This window comes from Chelonoidis abingdonii, chromosome 6 (genome assembly GCF_003597395.2).
Source record: "Chelonoidis abingdonii isolate Lonesome George chromosome 6, CheloAbing_2.0, whole genome shotgun sequence".
Taxonomy (NCBI): domain Eukaryota; kingdom Metazoa; phylum Chordata; order Testudines; family Testudinidae; genus Chelonoidis; species Chelonoidis abingdonii.
This window is the reverse complement of record NC_133774.1, coordinates 128,115,674-128,133,990: the sequence shown is the minus strand read 5'-3', so window position 1 is coordinate 128,133,990 and position 18,317 is coordinate 128,115,674. Positions and strand designations below refer to the sequence as shown.

The window sequence follows — 18,317 nt, the reverse complement described above, 5'->3', positions numbered from 1 at the left end:
GCACAAGGTTGGGGCACAGGAGGGAGTGCAGTGTGCAGGAAGGGGCTCAGGACAAGAGGCTGGGGCACAGGAGGGGTGCAGGATGTACGAGGGGGCTCAGGGAATGGGCTTGGGGTGCAGGCCGGGGCTCAGGACAGAGGGCTGAGTTCAGGGAGGGAGTTGGGGTGCAGGAGAGGTGCGGAGTGCAGGAGGGGGCTCAGGGCAGGGGCTTGGGGTGCAGGAGAGGGTGCAGCAGGGGGCTCAGGGCAGGGGGTTGGGGTGCAGGAGGGGATGCAGCAGGGGGCTCAGGACAGGGAGTTGGGGTGCAGGAGGGGGTGCAGGAAGAGTTTGGGGTGTGGGCTCCAGCCTACTGCCGCTTACCTGGAGTGGCTCCAGGGTGGCAGCAGTACACACCAAAGCCAGGGCAGGCTCCCTGCCTGCCTGCCCTGGCTCTGGTCCCACGCTGTTCCGGGAAGCAGCCGGCACCACTTCCCTGCAGCCCCTGGGGGATGAGGGGGCAGAGGGCTCCGCGCACCTGTGGGTACCTCCCCTGAAGCTCCTATTGGCTGCAGTTCCCCGTTCCTGGCCAATGGGAGCTTTGAGGGAGGAACCAACAGGCAAGAGCAGCGCATGAAGCCCTTTGCCCCCTCTCCCCCAGGGGGTGCAGGGATGTGGTGCTGGCTGCTTCCCGGAGCAGCGCGGGTCCCATGGCACCATAAAGGTGGCAAATCTGCAGGCCGGATCCAAAGTCCTGAGGGGCTGGATCCAGCCCACGTGCTCTAGCCCAAGCCTGAATGTCCACTAGGGTTGCCAACTTTCTAGTCACTCTGTTCCACTCATCACTCACTCTCCCCACCCTCACTCACTCAGTCAGAGGGCTGGAGGGGGTGAGGGCTGAGGGTATGGGCTCCAGGATGAGGACAGAAATGAGGTGTTCAGGGTGCGGGAGGGGGCTCCAGGTTGGGGCAGGGGGTTCTGGTAGGGGGTTAGCATGAGGGGGCTCCAACTGGGGGTGCAGGCTCTGGGATGGGGCTGGGGATTAGGTGTTTAGGGTGCAGGGAGTGCTCCAGGCTGGGATCGAAGGGTTTGGAGGGTGGCAGGGGCAGCGTGTGGAGCCCCCTGGCTACCCCTCCACGTAGGAGCCAGAGAGGGACATGCCAGCTGCTTCCCGGGAGCCGCATGGTGCAGAGGCTAGCAGGGAGCCTGCCAGTCCTGCTGTGCAGCGCAGCCAACTGGACAGTTAACGGTCTGGTCAGTGGTGCGGACTGGAGCCGTCAGGATCCCTTTCCGACCAGATATTCTGGTTGAAAACCGGACACCTGGTCACCTTAATGTCCACACTGCAATTTTTAGCCCTGCAGCCCAAGCTCCTTGAGTCCAAGTCAATTGATCCAGGCTTGGCCTTGGGGCCACAGGTTTTTTTATTGCGCTGCAGACATACCCTGGAGGAGGAGAGGGAGACTGTTTGACAAATAAACTGGGATGCTGCCGTAAACATAAGGGACAGCATGAAAGAAGGTCCCAGAATTAGGAGTGGGTGAAGGAGCTATAGGCAGCCTGGAGAGAAGCTTGAGCTGAGCATCTTTTGATTAAGGCATTGGACTGGAACTCAAGAAATCTGGGTTCAATTTCTGGTTCTGCCACAAACTTCCGCATAACTTTGGGCACCAATTTAGGAAAACACTTAAGCACATGTTCAAATGTGATTGACTTAAAAGGGACTTAACTGCCCAATCAAGAAAACTGCAGAATAAGGTGGTTAATCTCGCTGTGCCTCAATTAGTCATTTGTAAAATGGAGATAATACTTTCTGCACCTGTCTTGTCTTCTTGGGTTATAAACTAGGTGGGTCAGGGACTGTCTCTTCTGTGTTTGTAGAGTTCCTAGCAAAATGTGTTCTTGGTTTGAGTCTTGAGGCACAAACTGTAACAAAAACAATGATAATCAATGTCCTGCAAAATTCTGCTTTGGGGACAACACCCATGAAAATCTTTCTGCGGCTGTGTTGCACATATAAAGAATGTGTGGTTGGCTAGGATTAGTATTTATGATTATGAATCTTCCTTTGATGGATCACATATTGGCCTTTACCAAAGCTTGGCTACTGCACTCGATAGGTGAGCTGAGAGTCTGCTTTGGTAGGGCAAATTATCTGGTCCTAACGAAATATCAACCCACATCAATACAGCCAGTGGGGAGGCTCTGTGCCCCTCCACTTTTGTCTCTTTCCATCACAAGCATATTTAGCACTAATTTCTGCTCCTGCTGCTTCTGTGTCCAGAAAAGGGTAGATGCATTGGAAAGGGAGAGCATGTGGACTGGAGCATTCTTATCTTTCCTTTGGAGGAAAGTGCATACCTTTTCTCAAAAAAACCCAACAACGAGTCCTTGTGGCACCTTAGAGACTAACACATTTATTTGGGCATAAGCTTTCGAGGGCTATAACCCAGTTCATCAGCTGCATGGAGTGGAAGATACAGTAGGCAGGTATAAATACAAGCACATGAAAAGATGAGAGTTGCCTTATGGGGGGGGTGTCAGTGCTAACATGGCCAATTCAATCATGGTAGACGTGGCCCATAATGACAAGAAGGTGAATCAACAGAGGGAAAATGATGTTTTGTAGTGACTAACATGGCTACTACTCTGAACCCTACCTTTCTCAGGTGCACTTTTTCGCAGTTGTGAACATAAAGGCTTTAACAGGACAAATATTAAAGTGTTTATTTAGTTACGATCTTTATCTACTGGAAGGGGAGTTTTGCCTGAGTCAGTCTTGAATAATGACTGCAGGGTTTGTCTTCAGGAAGATTCCAGTGTCTCACTTCACTGAGTTTTATGGAAAGCAAAAGAATGTTGTATAAATTACAGTAAGTCCCCAAAATGGGTTGTGCTGCAACAGTGAGTCATGGTCTCTCAAAGCACCAGTGACATACATAATTGCAGTATGCCCTCTTCTCAGATTACTAGTACAACTGTGAGATTGTAACTTGAAATGCTAATCGGAGGTAGAAGCAGCAGCTGGGAGGGACCCTGTACTGAATTCCTGGCAGACTTAAGCTGTTTTAATAATTTTCTGCACCTCAGTGAATATTTATGTATATTGTGCACATTATTTAAAACTCTTTGCATGTTTAAAAATGTCACTATAGATTAGTGTACTGTGTCCTTTGCACATTTCTTTGATCCCTGATACGATTTCTTTAATAGTACATGAAAATGCATTCACTGGAATGAAAAGTCTGAATGATCTTTCAGAGTTAATTAGCCTTTTTTTTAAAGATATATTCTAAACATTTCTCATGGCTGCACAAGAAATGCAAATTTGGATTTAAAGTGTGTTGGGGATTAATGATCCTTTATGCATAGCGCCCTGCGTGGATATAACATTTGTATCTGCATCCGATCCGCATGCCGCAAAAATGGACCGTGGATATCTGCGGTCTTGCAGGGCTTTATTTATGCAGAATCCTTAGCCTTTTAACTGACTGTCTTCAGAGGTATTATTGTATAATGATGTTTTCAACAGCCCACAGTTTAATCTATACTAAAACTGAAAGAAGAAAGAATCCTATATAGATGAACACTTGCCCTCTTGCTTCGCCGCCCTCCCTGCCTTATCAGATATGTGGACCGAGACATCCTCTCCTACTCAAAGACTGAGGGAGCTCTCGCCACATCTCTGCAGCATTTGAGAGCAGGTCCCTGCTTACCCTGCTATTATCACTGAAGATTAGGCAGTAGCAACACTCTCTACCCTGCCCTGCTTCAGCATGCCTTGGTCACTCCAAATCTGTAGTGGTCTCTGTGACGTTGCCCCCCTGTTCCCATGCAGAGCCCAACTGACTGCAGTGGGGCCATCACAGGGCTCCCTGACGGACTGGGGCCTCAGGGATGACATAGGACAGTTGGACTTTTCCTCCCCCTCTTGTACCTATGCAAAGCTGTAGGAACTCTTGCAGCCTCAGTGCGAGGTTGTGGGAAGAGGGACAGATTCTGGACAAGGAATAGGAGAGTGCAGGAGGTGGGGATCTTATTTACACAACACTTCTCTCCAGTTCTTGATTTGCATCCCCCAGTCACTCAGAGGGCTTTGGGTATTACAAAGTAGGCCATCCTCTCTTTAATTTCCTGCAGGTCCAGTATCCATGACCTGTACTGCAGCAGAAAGTATCGAGAGCCCATAGTATATGAGAGAGAGAATCAAGAGGTTTACCAAGGTAGTCTGAAAATAATACAGTTGGCACGTGGCAGAGCCAACAGAACCACAGTATTTTTGCATCATTCAATAAGTTTAACATCCTAAAACACTGTCACGTTCCTGATACAAGGCACTGGAGAGTGCTCCTGTCATCTAATGCTGGCTTTCCTAGCCACATTTATTTTTTTGCAGTGAATACTCTCTCTCTCTGACCTAGTTAATACAAGCCATAGCAGAACATGACATGAAAAGCATCGTAACAAACCTGCTTGTATCATGATCTGTGGAACTGGGGTCAAGAGGGCCAGTGTTCTCTGAAGGGACTGTTATTGACAGGACACCAGTGGAACAGGGAACCTGGGGAATTAGGCTGGCAGCAACTCAGCCACACGGACAGGGCAGTCCACAGGTGGGCTGTTTGAGGTAGCCATCCTGGGACCTCTGAATGGCTGCTCTGTGCACATGGCCAGCTGTCCAGTTTTAGGAGCTCAGGATTATCCCAGCTGTCCCATTGGTTTGTATCTCAGAGGTGGCAAATCACATCACAGGGCATAATAAAGTTACACTTGTTCTGCTTAACCTTCATTCAGCTACCCTCTTTGTGAATGAAACACTGCTGGCTCCTTACTGGGTACCTCCCCAGGCAACATCCAGCTAGCAGAGGGCTCCATAATTGCTCCAGTCTGGGAAAGGGAAGTTAGGGGGATTTGGCACCAGAGAGAGTGGGAGCAGCAGTGACAAAACCAGGCAGTTAAGGAGCTGGGACTGAAGGTCTGAGAACCAACCTGGGATGCAGCCCTTTGCTGGCAAGGGGCCCCTTGGTAGCTGCAGCTGGTGGATAACCTAGTAGCCTACAAACAGGGTGTGAATGGGCCCGAATGAGACTATAGATGTGGGATAAAAGGACTGGATTCTGTCCAGGGGAACTGCAGGCTGATGCATGATTGCCTCCAGGGCAAGGGGTGGCCTGGATTGAGCATCCCTAGCACTGGGCTGGCAGACCCGCACCTTCCTCCGACTGCACTGGAGTGCTCTTAGGGGCTGGGCTGGGGCCTGTTATGGGTTGATCATTTTTTGTTGATAACCCAAAGCAGTAGTGCCTGGGGAAGTTGCAGTATTTATATCCAGCAGTCCTAGAGAAGCCTCCTTTGTTAAACATGGGCTTCTGGAAAGTGAGTATGGGCACCCACTGAGGGCCAGGGCTTGAAGGGCCTAGCGACTGGAGTACCTACAATGGCATGTGCCTCATAGGGTTGCCATCCCTCTAGGATTCTCGTGGAATCTCCAGGAATTATAGATTAATATGCAACTAAAGATTACATCATGTGATGAAACCTTCAGGAATATGTCCCAACAAAATAGACAGCTCTAGTGCCTCAGGGCACTTGCTGCACTCAGCATGCTACCAAACATCTAGGGGAGTACCACAACTGACCTGCACTAGGGTCTGTTACAGTCTAACAGTCTAACAGTCACTAATTCATGGCTATGGAGACCTTTGTACTAGCCAAATACAATATTACAAAAGTGGTTTTAACATATATTTCATTTACGCTATGGGGCTCTGATGCTGCGTTTCTTTGCATGGGAGTTTTGCCTGAGTAAAGAGCATAGGACTAGCCAGCTGTCAGCATGTACTGCATCCAAGATGGAGCTACTTCACGTTCCCTTGTGTAACTCTCTCTTCATTTGCACTAACTGTATTTATACTGTGAACTAATTAAACGGGATGTGAAAATTCAGGCCAAAATTTTTAAAAGCAACTAGCAATGTTTGGGTGCCTCATTTATGCTGAGCCCAACTTAAATCACCTTAACAGGGGCCTGAACTTTAAAGGACAGCTGCTCACACTAAGAATCAGGCCCCTGCAAGGTATCTAAAGTTGGGCGGCCAAATCACTAGTTACTTTTGAAAGTCTTGTCCCTAGGGTACAGTCACTGTGAATTACCTCTGTAATGAATGTACCATGTGTGAATTTACTGTAACAGTACCAAGCAATAAGTACTACTTGTTATAAGCACGAAAGAAAAATATTAGAGCAAGCACATGCAATGGGGTGGAAGAGGGGGAAGTGATCATCCTGTAATACATTTTTCTGTTTTTTTCCTAGTTAAAACTGCCAGGTAAACAGTGAGCAATTGTTTATGACAAATGAACTATCCATATCCGAACAGAGCAATGGTCTGTCACATCCAGTACTCCCCTCTGGTAGTAGATTATATGTGAAGCTTCAGGGGAAAGGGAAAGGAAGGATAAAGCAAGTCCATTTGTGCCTTACTGCACCACGTAGAAAGGAGATGTTGGGGTTATTCCTTCTTACCCTCAGTGTAGAATCGATCCTGTAACTCCTTGCACAGGGTTGTATTCCAGTACAAGGAAGGCATGGGCACAGGTGAAGTTAAGCACTAGGCGTATTCTGTGCCAACAGGAGGAAAGTATAGACTAGCTCAGTGGGAAGATTTTTTGGTTCAGGACAATCCAGAACCAAAACGTTTCCTTTGAGCAAAAATTAAAAAATATATTAGTAGGGAATCTTGTTTCAATTTGAGCATTTATGTATTTTTAATTTTTTAAAATAATATAAAAAGAAATTTCAAAGTGAAAAGTTGCTTCCAGCTGAAGAATTCAAGTGTTTTGTTTTAGGAATGTTGAAACAAAATCATTGACCTCACCCCCCCCCAATATATTATCATTTTTTAAACCAAAACAATATGCCAAAATCATCATGAATTCACAAAACATTTTAGTCAACCTGAACCTTCATTTTCCACTGAAAAAAGTTTTGCCCTTTTTTCTAGTCTATAGCCCTTGTGTGCTTCTTCCCTTACTCACAAGAGCATAAACAGTAGTGAAAGTCTCAGGGTGTATCAAAGTCCCAGATAGAAGAGGGAGTCTGGATTCCATTTAAAGAATTCAAACATTAACTCATAAATCACACCAGTTGCTTTAGAATCTGGCCATGATGTTTTTTAAAATCAGATGTTTTCGGAATTTTATTTAAATAGTGTGTTGTTATTGTTTGATCAATCACAAATATAATTTTTAAATTGAGTCAAGCATCAAACATTTCAGAAGTACAATCCAAGGAAGGCAGGTGTGTTTACTGACTCTGTAAGAGTGACATCTTGATTCGGACGAAAGGAAAAAGTAACCCCCATTGTGGGGGTTAACATGGGTGGAAGAGTGAGTTAGGGACCTGATCCAACATCCATTGAAGCCAGTGGGCTCCCACTGTGCTTTGGATCAGGCCCATAATCACAGAAGTGTAGGACTAGATGGGACCTCAAAAGGTCATCTAGTCCAGTCCCCCTGCAGTCAAGGCATGTAGCTCTGAAGCCCTAGCCTCATTTGGTTACAAGTTAAGATGGATATAATGGTCTTATCTTGTCCTGTCCTCATTTGTGCATGTCAAAAACCCTCCTGGACGGAACTGGCAATCTGCTCAAGAGGTGTTGTAGAGCCGCACTGCCAGTGTGTTGCACTTATTGAGGTGAATTAGCACAGAGGATGTACAGCACCTGCCTGCGCTCTGCCTGACACACACCAATATCCTTAGAGCCTCAATTTTCATTAGCTTCAATAAACTTGGTAAATAAAGGCGTCAAAATCCACAACCCTGGCTCAGTCCTAAATGGTACAGCTAACGTAAGCCTGACTAATAAACCAGGGTATACGCCTACAAGGACGTCACCCTGCAGTTGACTTAATGAAACTTCCTGCTTATTTACATTGTTCAAACTATGATTTATGCAGCATAGAAAATAAACATACGCAAAATAAATCTTTAGTTGCAGCCACACAGGAAGGAACAGAGCTACTCGTCCTTACTCAAAGCATGTATGCAGTGGACCAAAGCCAAATAAGAGCTCTGTTCCGATACAACTCAATTCTGAGAAGCTGACATGATTACATCCTAAAACATTGCCCAAAATCCATAATGTAGCCTGGACTCTGGCACTAAGATTGCCCCTGCCCCTGCCCCTGCCCCCCCCCCAAAAAAAACAAACAAAAAAACAAAACAAGACCTTGTCCATACAATAGGGGTGGGATAATCATCTTTACCAACTTCCAAACATCAGACCTCAGTATCTATCAGCGAAGAGAATTATTATCGGTATTGTGGCAGTTTAGGATGTTATTTTTATTCAACAAAGCGCTTAAGCATATGCTTACGTCCATCTCTATTCAGCAAAGCATTAAAATTAAGCATGTGCTTTGCTGAACAGAGATAGATGTAAGCATACACTTGTGTGTTTTCCTGAATCGGGGCTTCTAGTACCCTAACTGGGTTCATAGCCCCATTGTGCTAGGGGCTGTACACACAGAGAGATAGTCCACACCTTCAAAAGATTACAGTCTAAATACACAAGACAGACAAAAGGTGGAGGGAAGAGATGACGTGAAGTGATTTCTCCCAGGTCACCTGGCAGAAGAGCTGGGAATAGAATTCCCGTCTCTAAAGTTCCAGTCTAGCATGCTATCTACATCGTCTCTCTAAGCAAATTAATCTGGTTACTGCAATGGAGCGGGTGGGAACATGCGTACTAAGGTGAGGGACGGGGGCAGGTGGAAGATGAGTGCTACGAGTTGGGGTGCAGGAAGCAGGCTGCGCAGGTGAGGGGGTGGTGGGCGGAACTGGAGCATACTTAATATTGGCTTTCACCTCATGGCAGTGGCCATCATCAACGCTTGTTTTTTCAGATGACTTTTGTGTGAATATGGACCTGAGCAAATTGCTGGGTTTGTATACAGATCAGATCCAAGCAGGGGATTCGTCTCAGCTCTATTTTTGAGCTCAGTAGTAGGGCTTGACGTTACTCTTGTAAACAGGTGATTAATTCCACTTCCTGCTGAACTGGTTGTCTCTTGCGGGAGTGCTTCAGCCAATACTGAACAGGTTGGAATCTAGTCAGTTTAAAAAAAAAAAAGGTGGGTTACAGGGCGTGGCTGTATGTAAGGGTCTGTCACACAACAGGGGAAACTGACAGCGCAGGAAAATCCGTGAAACTAATGGTACAGAGTACTGTCAAATGTGGAAAGAGAACTGAAAAACAGAAATATTTTTCTTTCAGTTGCTGTCATCTTGAACACTACATTACATCATACACGCTGCCTCTTGAAATGAAGGACATTATATGTTTAAAATGCTCTGCTGCCCACCCTGAAGTCTGACACCAGGGTCCTTGGACTTGGGTTAAAAAAAAAAGCATGTCAAAAACGGAGATAGAAGTGTGATTATTTTTTAAAAAGCATCAAGACTGCAGTCAAGGGGCCTAATCTTCCATCCATTGGTTCCACTGATTTCAGATGGAGCAGGATGTATGGAATTCCTTCCCAAGATTCTACGGGAACTTGGGGAAAGGCTGCAGGACTTTTAAAAACAAATTAACTCAAAACCATATTAAAAACACTACCATATGCTTTATAAAGAGCTATTTGTATCCTAAGACCTTGATCTGGCAAAAACTTAAGCACGTGAGCAGCTTTATGGATGTGATAGTTTCACTGAGTTCAAAGTTTTTCTCTCACATAAGAGGAACACTAAAAAGAAAAGGTTATTTCCAATGTGAATTAATAAGAAGCAGTTCAGTTTCATTGCTTTTGTTCTGTGCTTGCAGAGCATCCACGTAATGTCCATGACTGCGGCTCTTGATCTGTGCCTAATAAATAATATCCTTTTTGTTGTATCCCATTCCCTACCCTGTATCTGTTTATTTGGACCCCAATCCAGCAAACCACTAAAGCATGTGTGTACTCCCACTGAAGTTCAGTTTTTACAAACAGAAAGTCAAGAATCTTTTTTTTCCCAAAAATTAAATCTTATTTTGTGTTGAAAACAATAGGAACACGACAAGCCATCACAGACCTTAAATCCACATTAGAGCTTTTTTCTGTAGAATAGAACTTATCTTCTCTGGTGCTAGTGACCTTGGTGTTATCTTTTGAGCATGCTGCCAGCCACGCAGGAATCTAGGTCCAGCTGCAGCATAAAGCACGAAGCAACAGTAATAAATTTCTCAAGATCAACAAAACAACAGAGGCTGGAGATGCGTCTGGCGGGAAATACTCTATGTTAAATAAAGTAGGCTCTGAGGACAGATATTACCGCATTGAGGGGGGAAGAACCGAAACTGATCTTCTACTGATAGTTCTTCATGATTTTTTTCAGTTTAAACTGTCAAGTAATCATGAAAGAGAAATTATCTTGCTGGTCATACAAGCTGATAGTAAGAAATGGAGCATCACACTGTGTCTTGCAGCCCTATTTTATACTTCACATTTTTAATCCAGATCCAAGGATCCTGGTGAACTGTAGCTCAGTTCTGAGAGGCAATGTGATCTAGTGGATGGAGCACTGGGCTGGAACTCAGGAGACCTGTGTTGTATTTGTCACTCTGCCACTGGCCTGCCAGGTGACCTTGGGCAAGTCACTTCCCCTCTCAGTGCCTCAGTTTCCCCTCCCATCATTTGTCTGTTGTGTCTACTTACACCACATAAATTCTTCAGGGCAGGGACTGTTTCTCACAATGGTGAAATCCAGGTTCCACTGAAGTCAATAGGACTTTGGCCATTGCCTTCAATAGGATCAGGACTTCTCTGTTTGTGCAGAAGCTGGCACAGTGGATTTGGGGCCTCTTGACACTCTCATTTACAAACAGTTATAATAATAATTTAGCAGACATCAGAGAGATCAGTCAGTAGCAAATTTGACCAGTAAGAAATCAGTTTTAAAGGCAACTTCCCCCCGCCCCCACTGAACATTTTAAAACCAATGCTGGTTACTATGTAGTCACTGTTGATAGAGCGGGATTAGGAGTCTACTTGGTTATATTAATTTCGTAAAAGTTATGGAGTATTCATTTTCTTTCCCCAGGTCAGTAACTATATTGCCAGTCCTACGCTGGATATAGGATTTTCTCCAAACATACCAATTAACAAAACAGTGCAATACATGCGTGCCTCTCTTTAATTTGCATGAAAGACACCCAGCTTTTTTAAAGGGCTGTGCACAAAAGCATGAAGATCTTCATTATGCCCATATGTCTCTTTTACGTCTGAGTCCCCAGATTTTCTTAGGCAGCTTAAAATGGTTGCAAAGAGTAGGACACGCTGCCTGTTTCTAATGGGTGGCTGGGCACAGTGGGAGGCACCCCCTGCACGGTGCAGAGAGCTCTAGGAGACATTGTGTCTCTTTCTGAGTGTAACATGGAACTTCCTGTGGGGCAGGCTGGCTTCAGATTGCTCCTAACAAGGGCCAGCAATTCACTGCTACAATCTGGCCGGTAGGGTATAATCCAGCTCTGATTGAAATCAGTGGGAGTCTCTCCATTGAAGTCCAAGGAAGCTGGATTGGGTCCTTAATGCACTGTTAGGGTAGGAGGTGTTTTATCCCCTATCTGAACAAGGTCATGATAATAAACCAGTGTTTACTATTGCAGAACATCATTTATGAAGGAAGCCAATTTCATTTCACTTTCAAATCCTTAACAGCGTTGCTAGATCACGCCGGTTTTACAAATGATGACAGCCGTGCTTAATTTGTAATGAAAGAGGTGCCAAGGTTCAAGCAATTAGGTGCCAGAGTTTAAACAAGTTTTTTCATTCGTAACTGATGCAGCAAGCCCAGAGGGGCCGGGGCTCTGAACTGCAAGGCCCAGAGGGGCCGGGCTCAGCCCTGGCACAGATTAAGCCCTATATGACAGATACCATGCCAAAGCCCTTTGCATCAAAGCTGGTATCAAGTTAAACAGGCCCTTCTGTTTGTTTGTTTTTTAAAAGGAAGACTGGCTTTTGTTTAGATCTTAAATAGAATTATTGCAATGGCAGGTATTTAGCAGACACGCCCCCCCGATTTACTACGTGTCCTACGATAAGCCCTGATCCTCCAGTGGGCGAGTGTTAATATAGGGGAAATCCACAGCTGTACAGGCTCTGATGTGGAAGCCTGGGCCATAGACACAGGGTTTGTTTATGTTAGAACACGTGTCATGTTTCAAGTGGTGGCATTTGTTTCTCATGGAGGGTTGGAAGTTCCTGGGCCTCCTCCCTACCCCAGTCCTAAAATGCTAAGTATTTTTGTTGTCCTGCTCGGGAATGAAAAGGGATGGATCTAGCTCTCCTGAGGACCTAAGTATTGCTCCAAGCACTAGCCAGAGGCTGACATATAACACCTAAATCAAAGTAGCTGTCTTAGCTTAAATTCCCAATGCTATTGCCAGACATAATAGGAGCTGAAAATGCTCTTAATGCAATGGAACAGAGGCTAGGCTTGAACATTCAGATTCTGGGAGGATAGAGTGGCAGGTGTGGGTGTGAATGTCACTTCCCTGACCTCCCCGCACAGAGTGAATACTTAGGGTCAGATCCTCAGCTGGTGTAAATCGGTGTAGCTCCACTGATGTCAAGGAAGCTATGCCAGTTTACACCAGCTGAGGATCCGGCCCATAGGCTCTACAGGGGTGGAGGGAATGTCACCCTCAACACGCTGAGCATGGGCACAAATCGGTGTCTGTTTCAGTACGACAGTACAGTTCACACCGTGCCACAGAGCAGTATCCGGGTATTACAGCAGCAGAGCCAGTGCTAGCATCTCCAACCCAGGGAAGGCACAGCAATGACTCCTGGGGTCTCAAACAGCCGAAGACTTCTGCCCTCTGCTGTCTGGCTGTTTGCTCCAACTCTCTCCTTCCCCCAGTCTCTTCATCTCAGCTTGACTTCACTCCTGCCTCTCTTACCTTCTTCTCCTCTGTCTCCTCACCCCACTTCCCTTCCCATTTAACTGATCTCCTCCTAACTAACCCCCCCACCACTAAAAATTGTGGAATTAATATAGCTTACACTGTTTGTCTATCCCCTCCCCACCCAGGCTGTCTGGTTGAATTTGATTGTAAACTTTCCAGGCAGGTACCATCATCTATTGTACAGCGCCTGGCAAAATGGGGCTCCATTCTGCTTCAGGCACTGCCATAACAAATATAATTACTATCTATTATTATTATTAACACCATGGTTGGAATCTAAGTCTGCTACACTCCAAGTGCTACCAACAGAGCAGCGTAATTGAAATCTTTTCCACCCAAGGAGTACAGAGGTGGGACGGGGTGGGGGGGAATCACTTGATATGAAATAAACTGCCAGCTTTAGGAAGTTGCCAGATGTCCCAGCGTCTGGCTTTAGACTAAAACAGATGGAAACAGACGCTGTATAACAAGGCTACTACTTTGCACAGTGCCTTTCTTCCAAGGATTTCGATGTGCTTTACAAACCAGTTACCTTGAACCTCACAGCAGCTAATCACTGTCATCATATGACAAATGAAGAAACGGAAGCACAAGAAAGCTAAGTGACTTGTCCAAGGTGACACATGAAGTCTGATAGGAGTTGGGGGGGAGAGAATCCTGGCCCTATGGAAGTCAATGGGAACCTCATTTAATTCAGCAGGGCTGGTATTTCATCCAGCTCTCAGGCCTGTGTTTTAAGCACAGGACCATTCTTCCTCCCCTAATATTTTCACTCCCTAACAACATTTTCGTAAGATTTATCTCCCTGAATGACAGATGACACAACAGCAACACTATGAATTTTTCCTGCTTGCGACTTCTTGTTGCTGCGTGGAAATGGCTTTTGACAAAAACAGGTGACTTTCCCAAGTCTCCTGCTTTCTGCAGATTATAATAAAACTCATTAAAAAACAAAACAAAACACAACAACCTGGCACAAAACAGCACAAAGAACAAGGCAGAGCATTTCCCCTTTCTGCAGCCTGGGGATTAATTTACTCCAGTGACCGTTGTCAGATTTGCTCAGTTAAGAAAGCAAAGACACCAGGGTCATAAAGCAGCCACATAACAAACAAGTCAAATTCCTGTGTTGTTTTTTTTTAAGCGATCTCTCTATATTCCTGGCCATTGCTCCTTTGTTTGGAAACAGATCTGCCTCACATGGCTGAGAAGAGGAAAGTGAGTAAGACAAAGCCCGCTCCATTCATGTCTTGCCATTGTGGCAGCAAACGGGGGAAAAATTAAAAACACCCCAAACACCTTTATCCTTGTTCCGCCTCCATTGGAGCAATGCAGATACCAGCCCTTGATTCCCCACATTGCAATAGCTGAGAAAGGCAGGATGCTCCACCGCCCATTCAAGCCAGAGCAGCCACGTTTAAAGCAGATGCTCAGTTATCCTGTGTCCCACCCCCACTGCCTGCAGGTCTCTCTGCTCCTGCGAGCTCTCACTTACATGTGGCCCTCCGACGCCCTGCTGCCTGCGAGGATGCACGTTGGAGCCCATCCTGCCGAGCTTGGCTCAGTGCCCCACGACCCGACTCACTGAGCAGAACAGCTGGTTCCTCTCCGGCTTCAGCTGCCACTTGAATTCCATCCCGGCCCAGAAGCCCCGCCCCTCTGCCAGTCAGGCGGGGGCTCTGAGTCATTCACAGATTCCTGCTTGGCCTGGGCTGGACAGCAGCTGAGTCTTTTCTTCCCCCTTCCAAGCCTGGCGGGGGCAGGGGGGGACAGGCTGATTTTACTTTTCCACTAAAATCATTGCACCCTCTTCAGCTGCCTGGAGCTGCCAAGGAGCAACTCGTGCCAGGCTGCCCTTCCTGAGAGCTGGCTGGCTGAGAACGCCTGGTTTGTACATTCTCAGCACTATCTGCCCCTTCCTGGCCAATGCTTTCCGTTGGCTCGCTGAATCTTCAGCAGTTGTTACACATGCTTCTAATCTTCTAAAAACCTAGAGAAAACAATACTCTGCTGGGCATCAGGACACCATAACAATACCTAGTTCTTATAGAGTACTTTTTATCCACAGAGCTCAAAGCACTTCACATTGTACCCATTTTACAGATGGGTAACTGAGGCCCAGGGAGGTGAAGTGACTCCCTCAACATAAGAATGGCCCTGCTGGGTCAGACCAAAAGTCCATCTAGCCCAGTATCCTGTCTTCCGACAGTGGCCAATGCCAGGTGCCCCAGAGGGAATGAACAGAACAGGTAATCATCAAGTGATTGACGGTCACACAGTAGCTTAGTAACAGAACCCAGGTTTCCCAAGTCCCAATCCAGTGCACTATCCACTAGGCAACAGTGCCTCCCTTTGAGGCAAAGCTGTCACAGGAGAGGACAGTGAAATCTGAAACACTCCATTTTCAAAACTGGAGGATGTGTGTGTGTGTGTGGTTCTGCAGACAACACTTTATGTGGAGGTATATGATCACATTTGTGCATTCAGAGCCAGTAGCAGGGTGCGCCAATCAGGCAAATGCAGACACAGCAAAGGAACACCTAGATGTTTAACTGGCCACTTGAATGCACAGCTACCCTGCGTGCACGCAGCTATAGCGTGACCATATTTCCCAAAGGGAAAAGGGGACACTGGGAGAGGCTAGCCCAAGCCTGCCCCATGGCTGGCCTGAGCCCCCCACCCTCCCCGTGAGGCTGGGGTCCCTGGAACTCTGCTTGCCCACCACAAGAGCCTGTCACTGGAGCCGTGCCTCCCCCACTTCAAGGGGCTGGCATCTCTGCTCGCCCCCTCCACACTGCACCCCATTTTTTTTGACAAAAGTGGGCATTTGTCCCGTTTGCTCTTGCCAACTGACCAAGTCACATGACAAGACAAATGCCCACTTTTGACAAAAAAGCCAGGACAGAGCTTAAAAAAGGGATTGTCCAGGCCAAAATGGGACATGTGGTCACCCTAAGCTACAGCAACTGAGTGTGCAGCTGTGATCTTGCCTTTGTGCAGCCATTCTCAATGAACGCAGAGCCCAGCTCACTGGTCGGGGGGCGACAGGAAAAGCTGAAGGAGTTGTGAAGGGAAATCCAGGATGTTTTTGACCACATGCACCTGGGGGAAATGTTTATGAGACATGCCCAGCATTGTTAGCAGTTTGGCTCCACCGCTGTTTTCATACTGCTGATTAGAGCTGCTCTTGACAGGGCACTGTGTTCAGAATGGTAGAGGCACCCTGGCTCCCAACTCCCACAGTAGCAGATAGGACCATGAGATCATAACACACAGCGCTAGTCTTGCTTCCTTTTTCCATCATTAAAAGGAACTCAAATTGCCATTGATCAGGATGCTAAAGGGTATTTTTGGTATCATTGTCTGAGCTGTTTCCTCTTCCTAAGAGCCCTGAAATGCTGTATGTGCTCCAACGCTTCTGGAATGGGTGGATTGACAGGCATTTTGATAAGTCTGGGCTCAGGCCCCTTCCGAATCCCATGCCTTGCTATGGGCCATTTGTGCTACTCAGAGCTTTGTGCAAAGGATCAGGGTTTGGATCTGTGCGCTGACAGGAGACCATCAGACAACAGTAATTATTGTTGTGGGCTCAAGAGAGCTTTGAACTGGCTGTTCTAGGGCCTTTTGAGCCAATCCAAGTCTAATGGAATAGTTTGCTGGGGCTTTATTACTTCTGTCTCTGGGTTATTTTGATGACTATTAATCATATGGACTTTTTGTTCTGTGTTTGTACAGCACATAGAACAGGTCCATGATTACAGCTCCTAGACGTTACAATATCGGTCTTCTTCTTTCTTGCCACTGACCCAGTCAGCATCGGTGACTTTTATAGCCTTCTTCCAAAACTCATGCTCATATGCCAGGCTGTCGTGCACATTGGATATCCAGTCCATGTACCGAGTCTTTGGTGTCCCCTTGCTCGTCTTCTGTTGAGTCACTGAAAGAACTATCCTACTGACAGAACCCTCCGGTCTCCACTGGATCTGCTCATACCAACATAACCTAGCCTCACTCAACTTGTCTTCAACTGGAGCAACCCAGGTCAGGCCCCTTACAACCTGGTTACATTTCCTGTCATGGAACGTTCAACCGTTTGACCAGGGGTAGACAACCTGTGGCACGTGTGCCGAAGGCAGCACGCGAGCTGATTTTCAGCGGCACTCACACTGCCTGGGTCCTGGCCACCAGTCCGGGGGGCTCTGCATTGTAATTTAATTTTAAAGGAGGCTTCTTAAACATTTTAAAAACCTTATTTACTTTACATACAACAATAGTTTAGTTATATATTATAGACTTATAGAAAGAGACCTTCTAAAAATGTTAAAATGTATTAGTGGCATGCAAAACCTAAAATTAGAGTGAATAAATGAAGACTTGGCACACCACTTCTGAAAGGTTGCCGACCCCTGCATTTCACCATCTCAATATCATCATCGCCATAGTGCAGAGCACACCCATTTCCTTTCTTGTGGCAAATAAGAAATAACTTGTACTTATGTGAACTACACGAGTCCTTCCAGCTGTTATCTTGGCAAGCCCTTGTGGCATAGGCTAATAAATAGGAACTCACCTTCTCTCACTATGCACCTGAGTGAGAGTTAGGATCTTGATTATTTTTTAATATTCTTCCTTTGAGGTATCACCAGGCCAGGCAGGATCCCAGATTTACTGGTCGAGTGATCTGCTCCAATGTCACAAACCCTGTTTCCCTTCTCTTGGAAGGATCTGGATTCATAAGAAGTGCTAGATATAAACTTTAACTTTGTTCACTTGTTTTTAAAAAACACAATAATAAAACACAGACACAATTATTCATACTATAAGAACAAATACGTATCGTGAAAAGGTCAGTAGTGCAATGAATACTACATACAGTGCACCATTTAAATCCTAAAGCCCTCAAAAAAAGTGGCTTAAGTGCACATGAATGGGCTCTCTGCCCTGTGAATTTAACCTCATATAAATAGTACCTACTAATCCACATCTAATTATGTAGATTAAGACAGCAGACCATAATATACTGTGTACATTAAAAAATGTACTTTGCTCAGCATCCTTAAGTATGTTCCTCAAAAACCAACAACAAACCAACAGGCAATGGGGATCTCTTGCTGACGCTCAGTGAAATCCTGGCCCTATTGAAGTCAATGGCAAAACTCCCCTTTATTTCCGTGGGGGCCCCAAGATTTCTTTCACCTGTGAGCGAAAGCTAGTTTGGCCCAGAGTAGAACAGCCATGGTCAAACTGCACCTAGCAGCCAGGATTTCCAGCACAAAAAGAGAAAGTTTTTGATTTGTAGGATGATGATTTGGGGGCAGGGGCGCTGGGACAATTTGTATAGTGGGAGTGCTGAGGGCCACTGAATCAAACTGTAAACCCTGGATGTAATGGATATA

The 18,317-nt window shown here is 46.1% G+C and overlaps 1 protein-coding gene across 2 annotated transcripts in view; it reads right to left on the bottom strand.

Moving 5' to 3' along the window:
• GNE (glucosamine (UDP-N-acetyl)-2-epimerase/N-acetylmannosamine kinase) overlaps nucleotides 1-14,536 on the bottom strand; it is a 78,725-nt gene extending 64,189 nt beyond the window's left edge. For both annotated transcript variants that reach the window (XM_032793258.2, XM_032793257.2), the window contains exon 1: nucleotides 14,417-14,536. In XM_032793258.2, the coding sequence (XP_032649149.1) occupies nucleotides 14,417-14,467 (51 nt within the window). In that variant the 5' untranslated portion in view covers nucleotides 14,468-14,536. The remainder of the gene's footprint in view (nucleotides 1-14,416) is intronic.
• Between the last annotated feature and the right edge of the window lie 3,781 nt (nucleotides 14,537-18,317).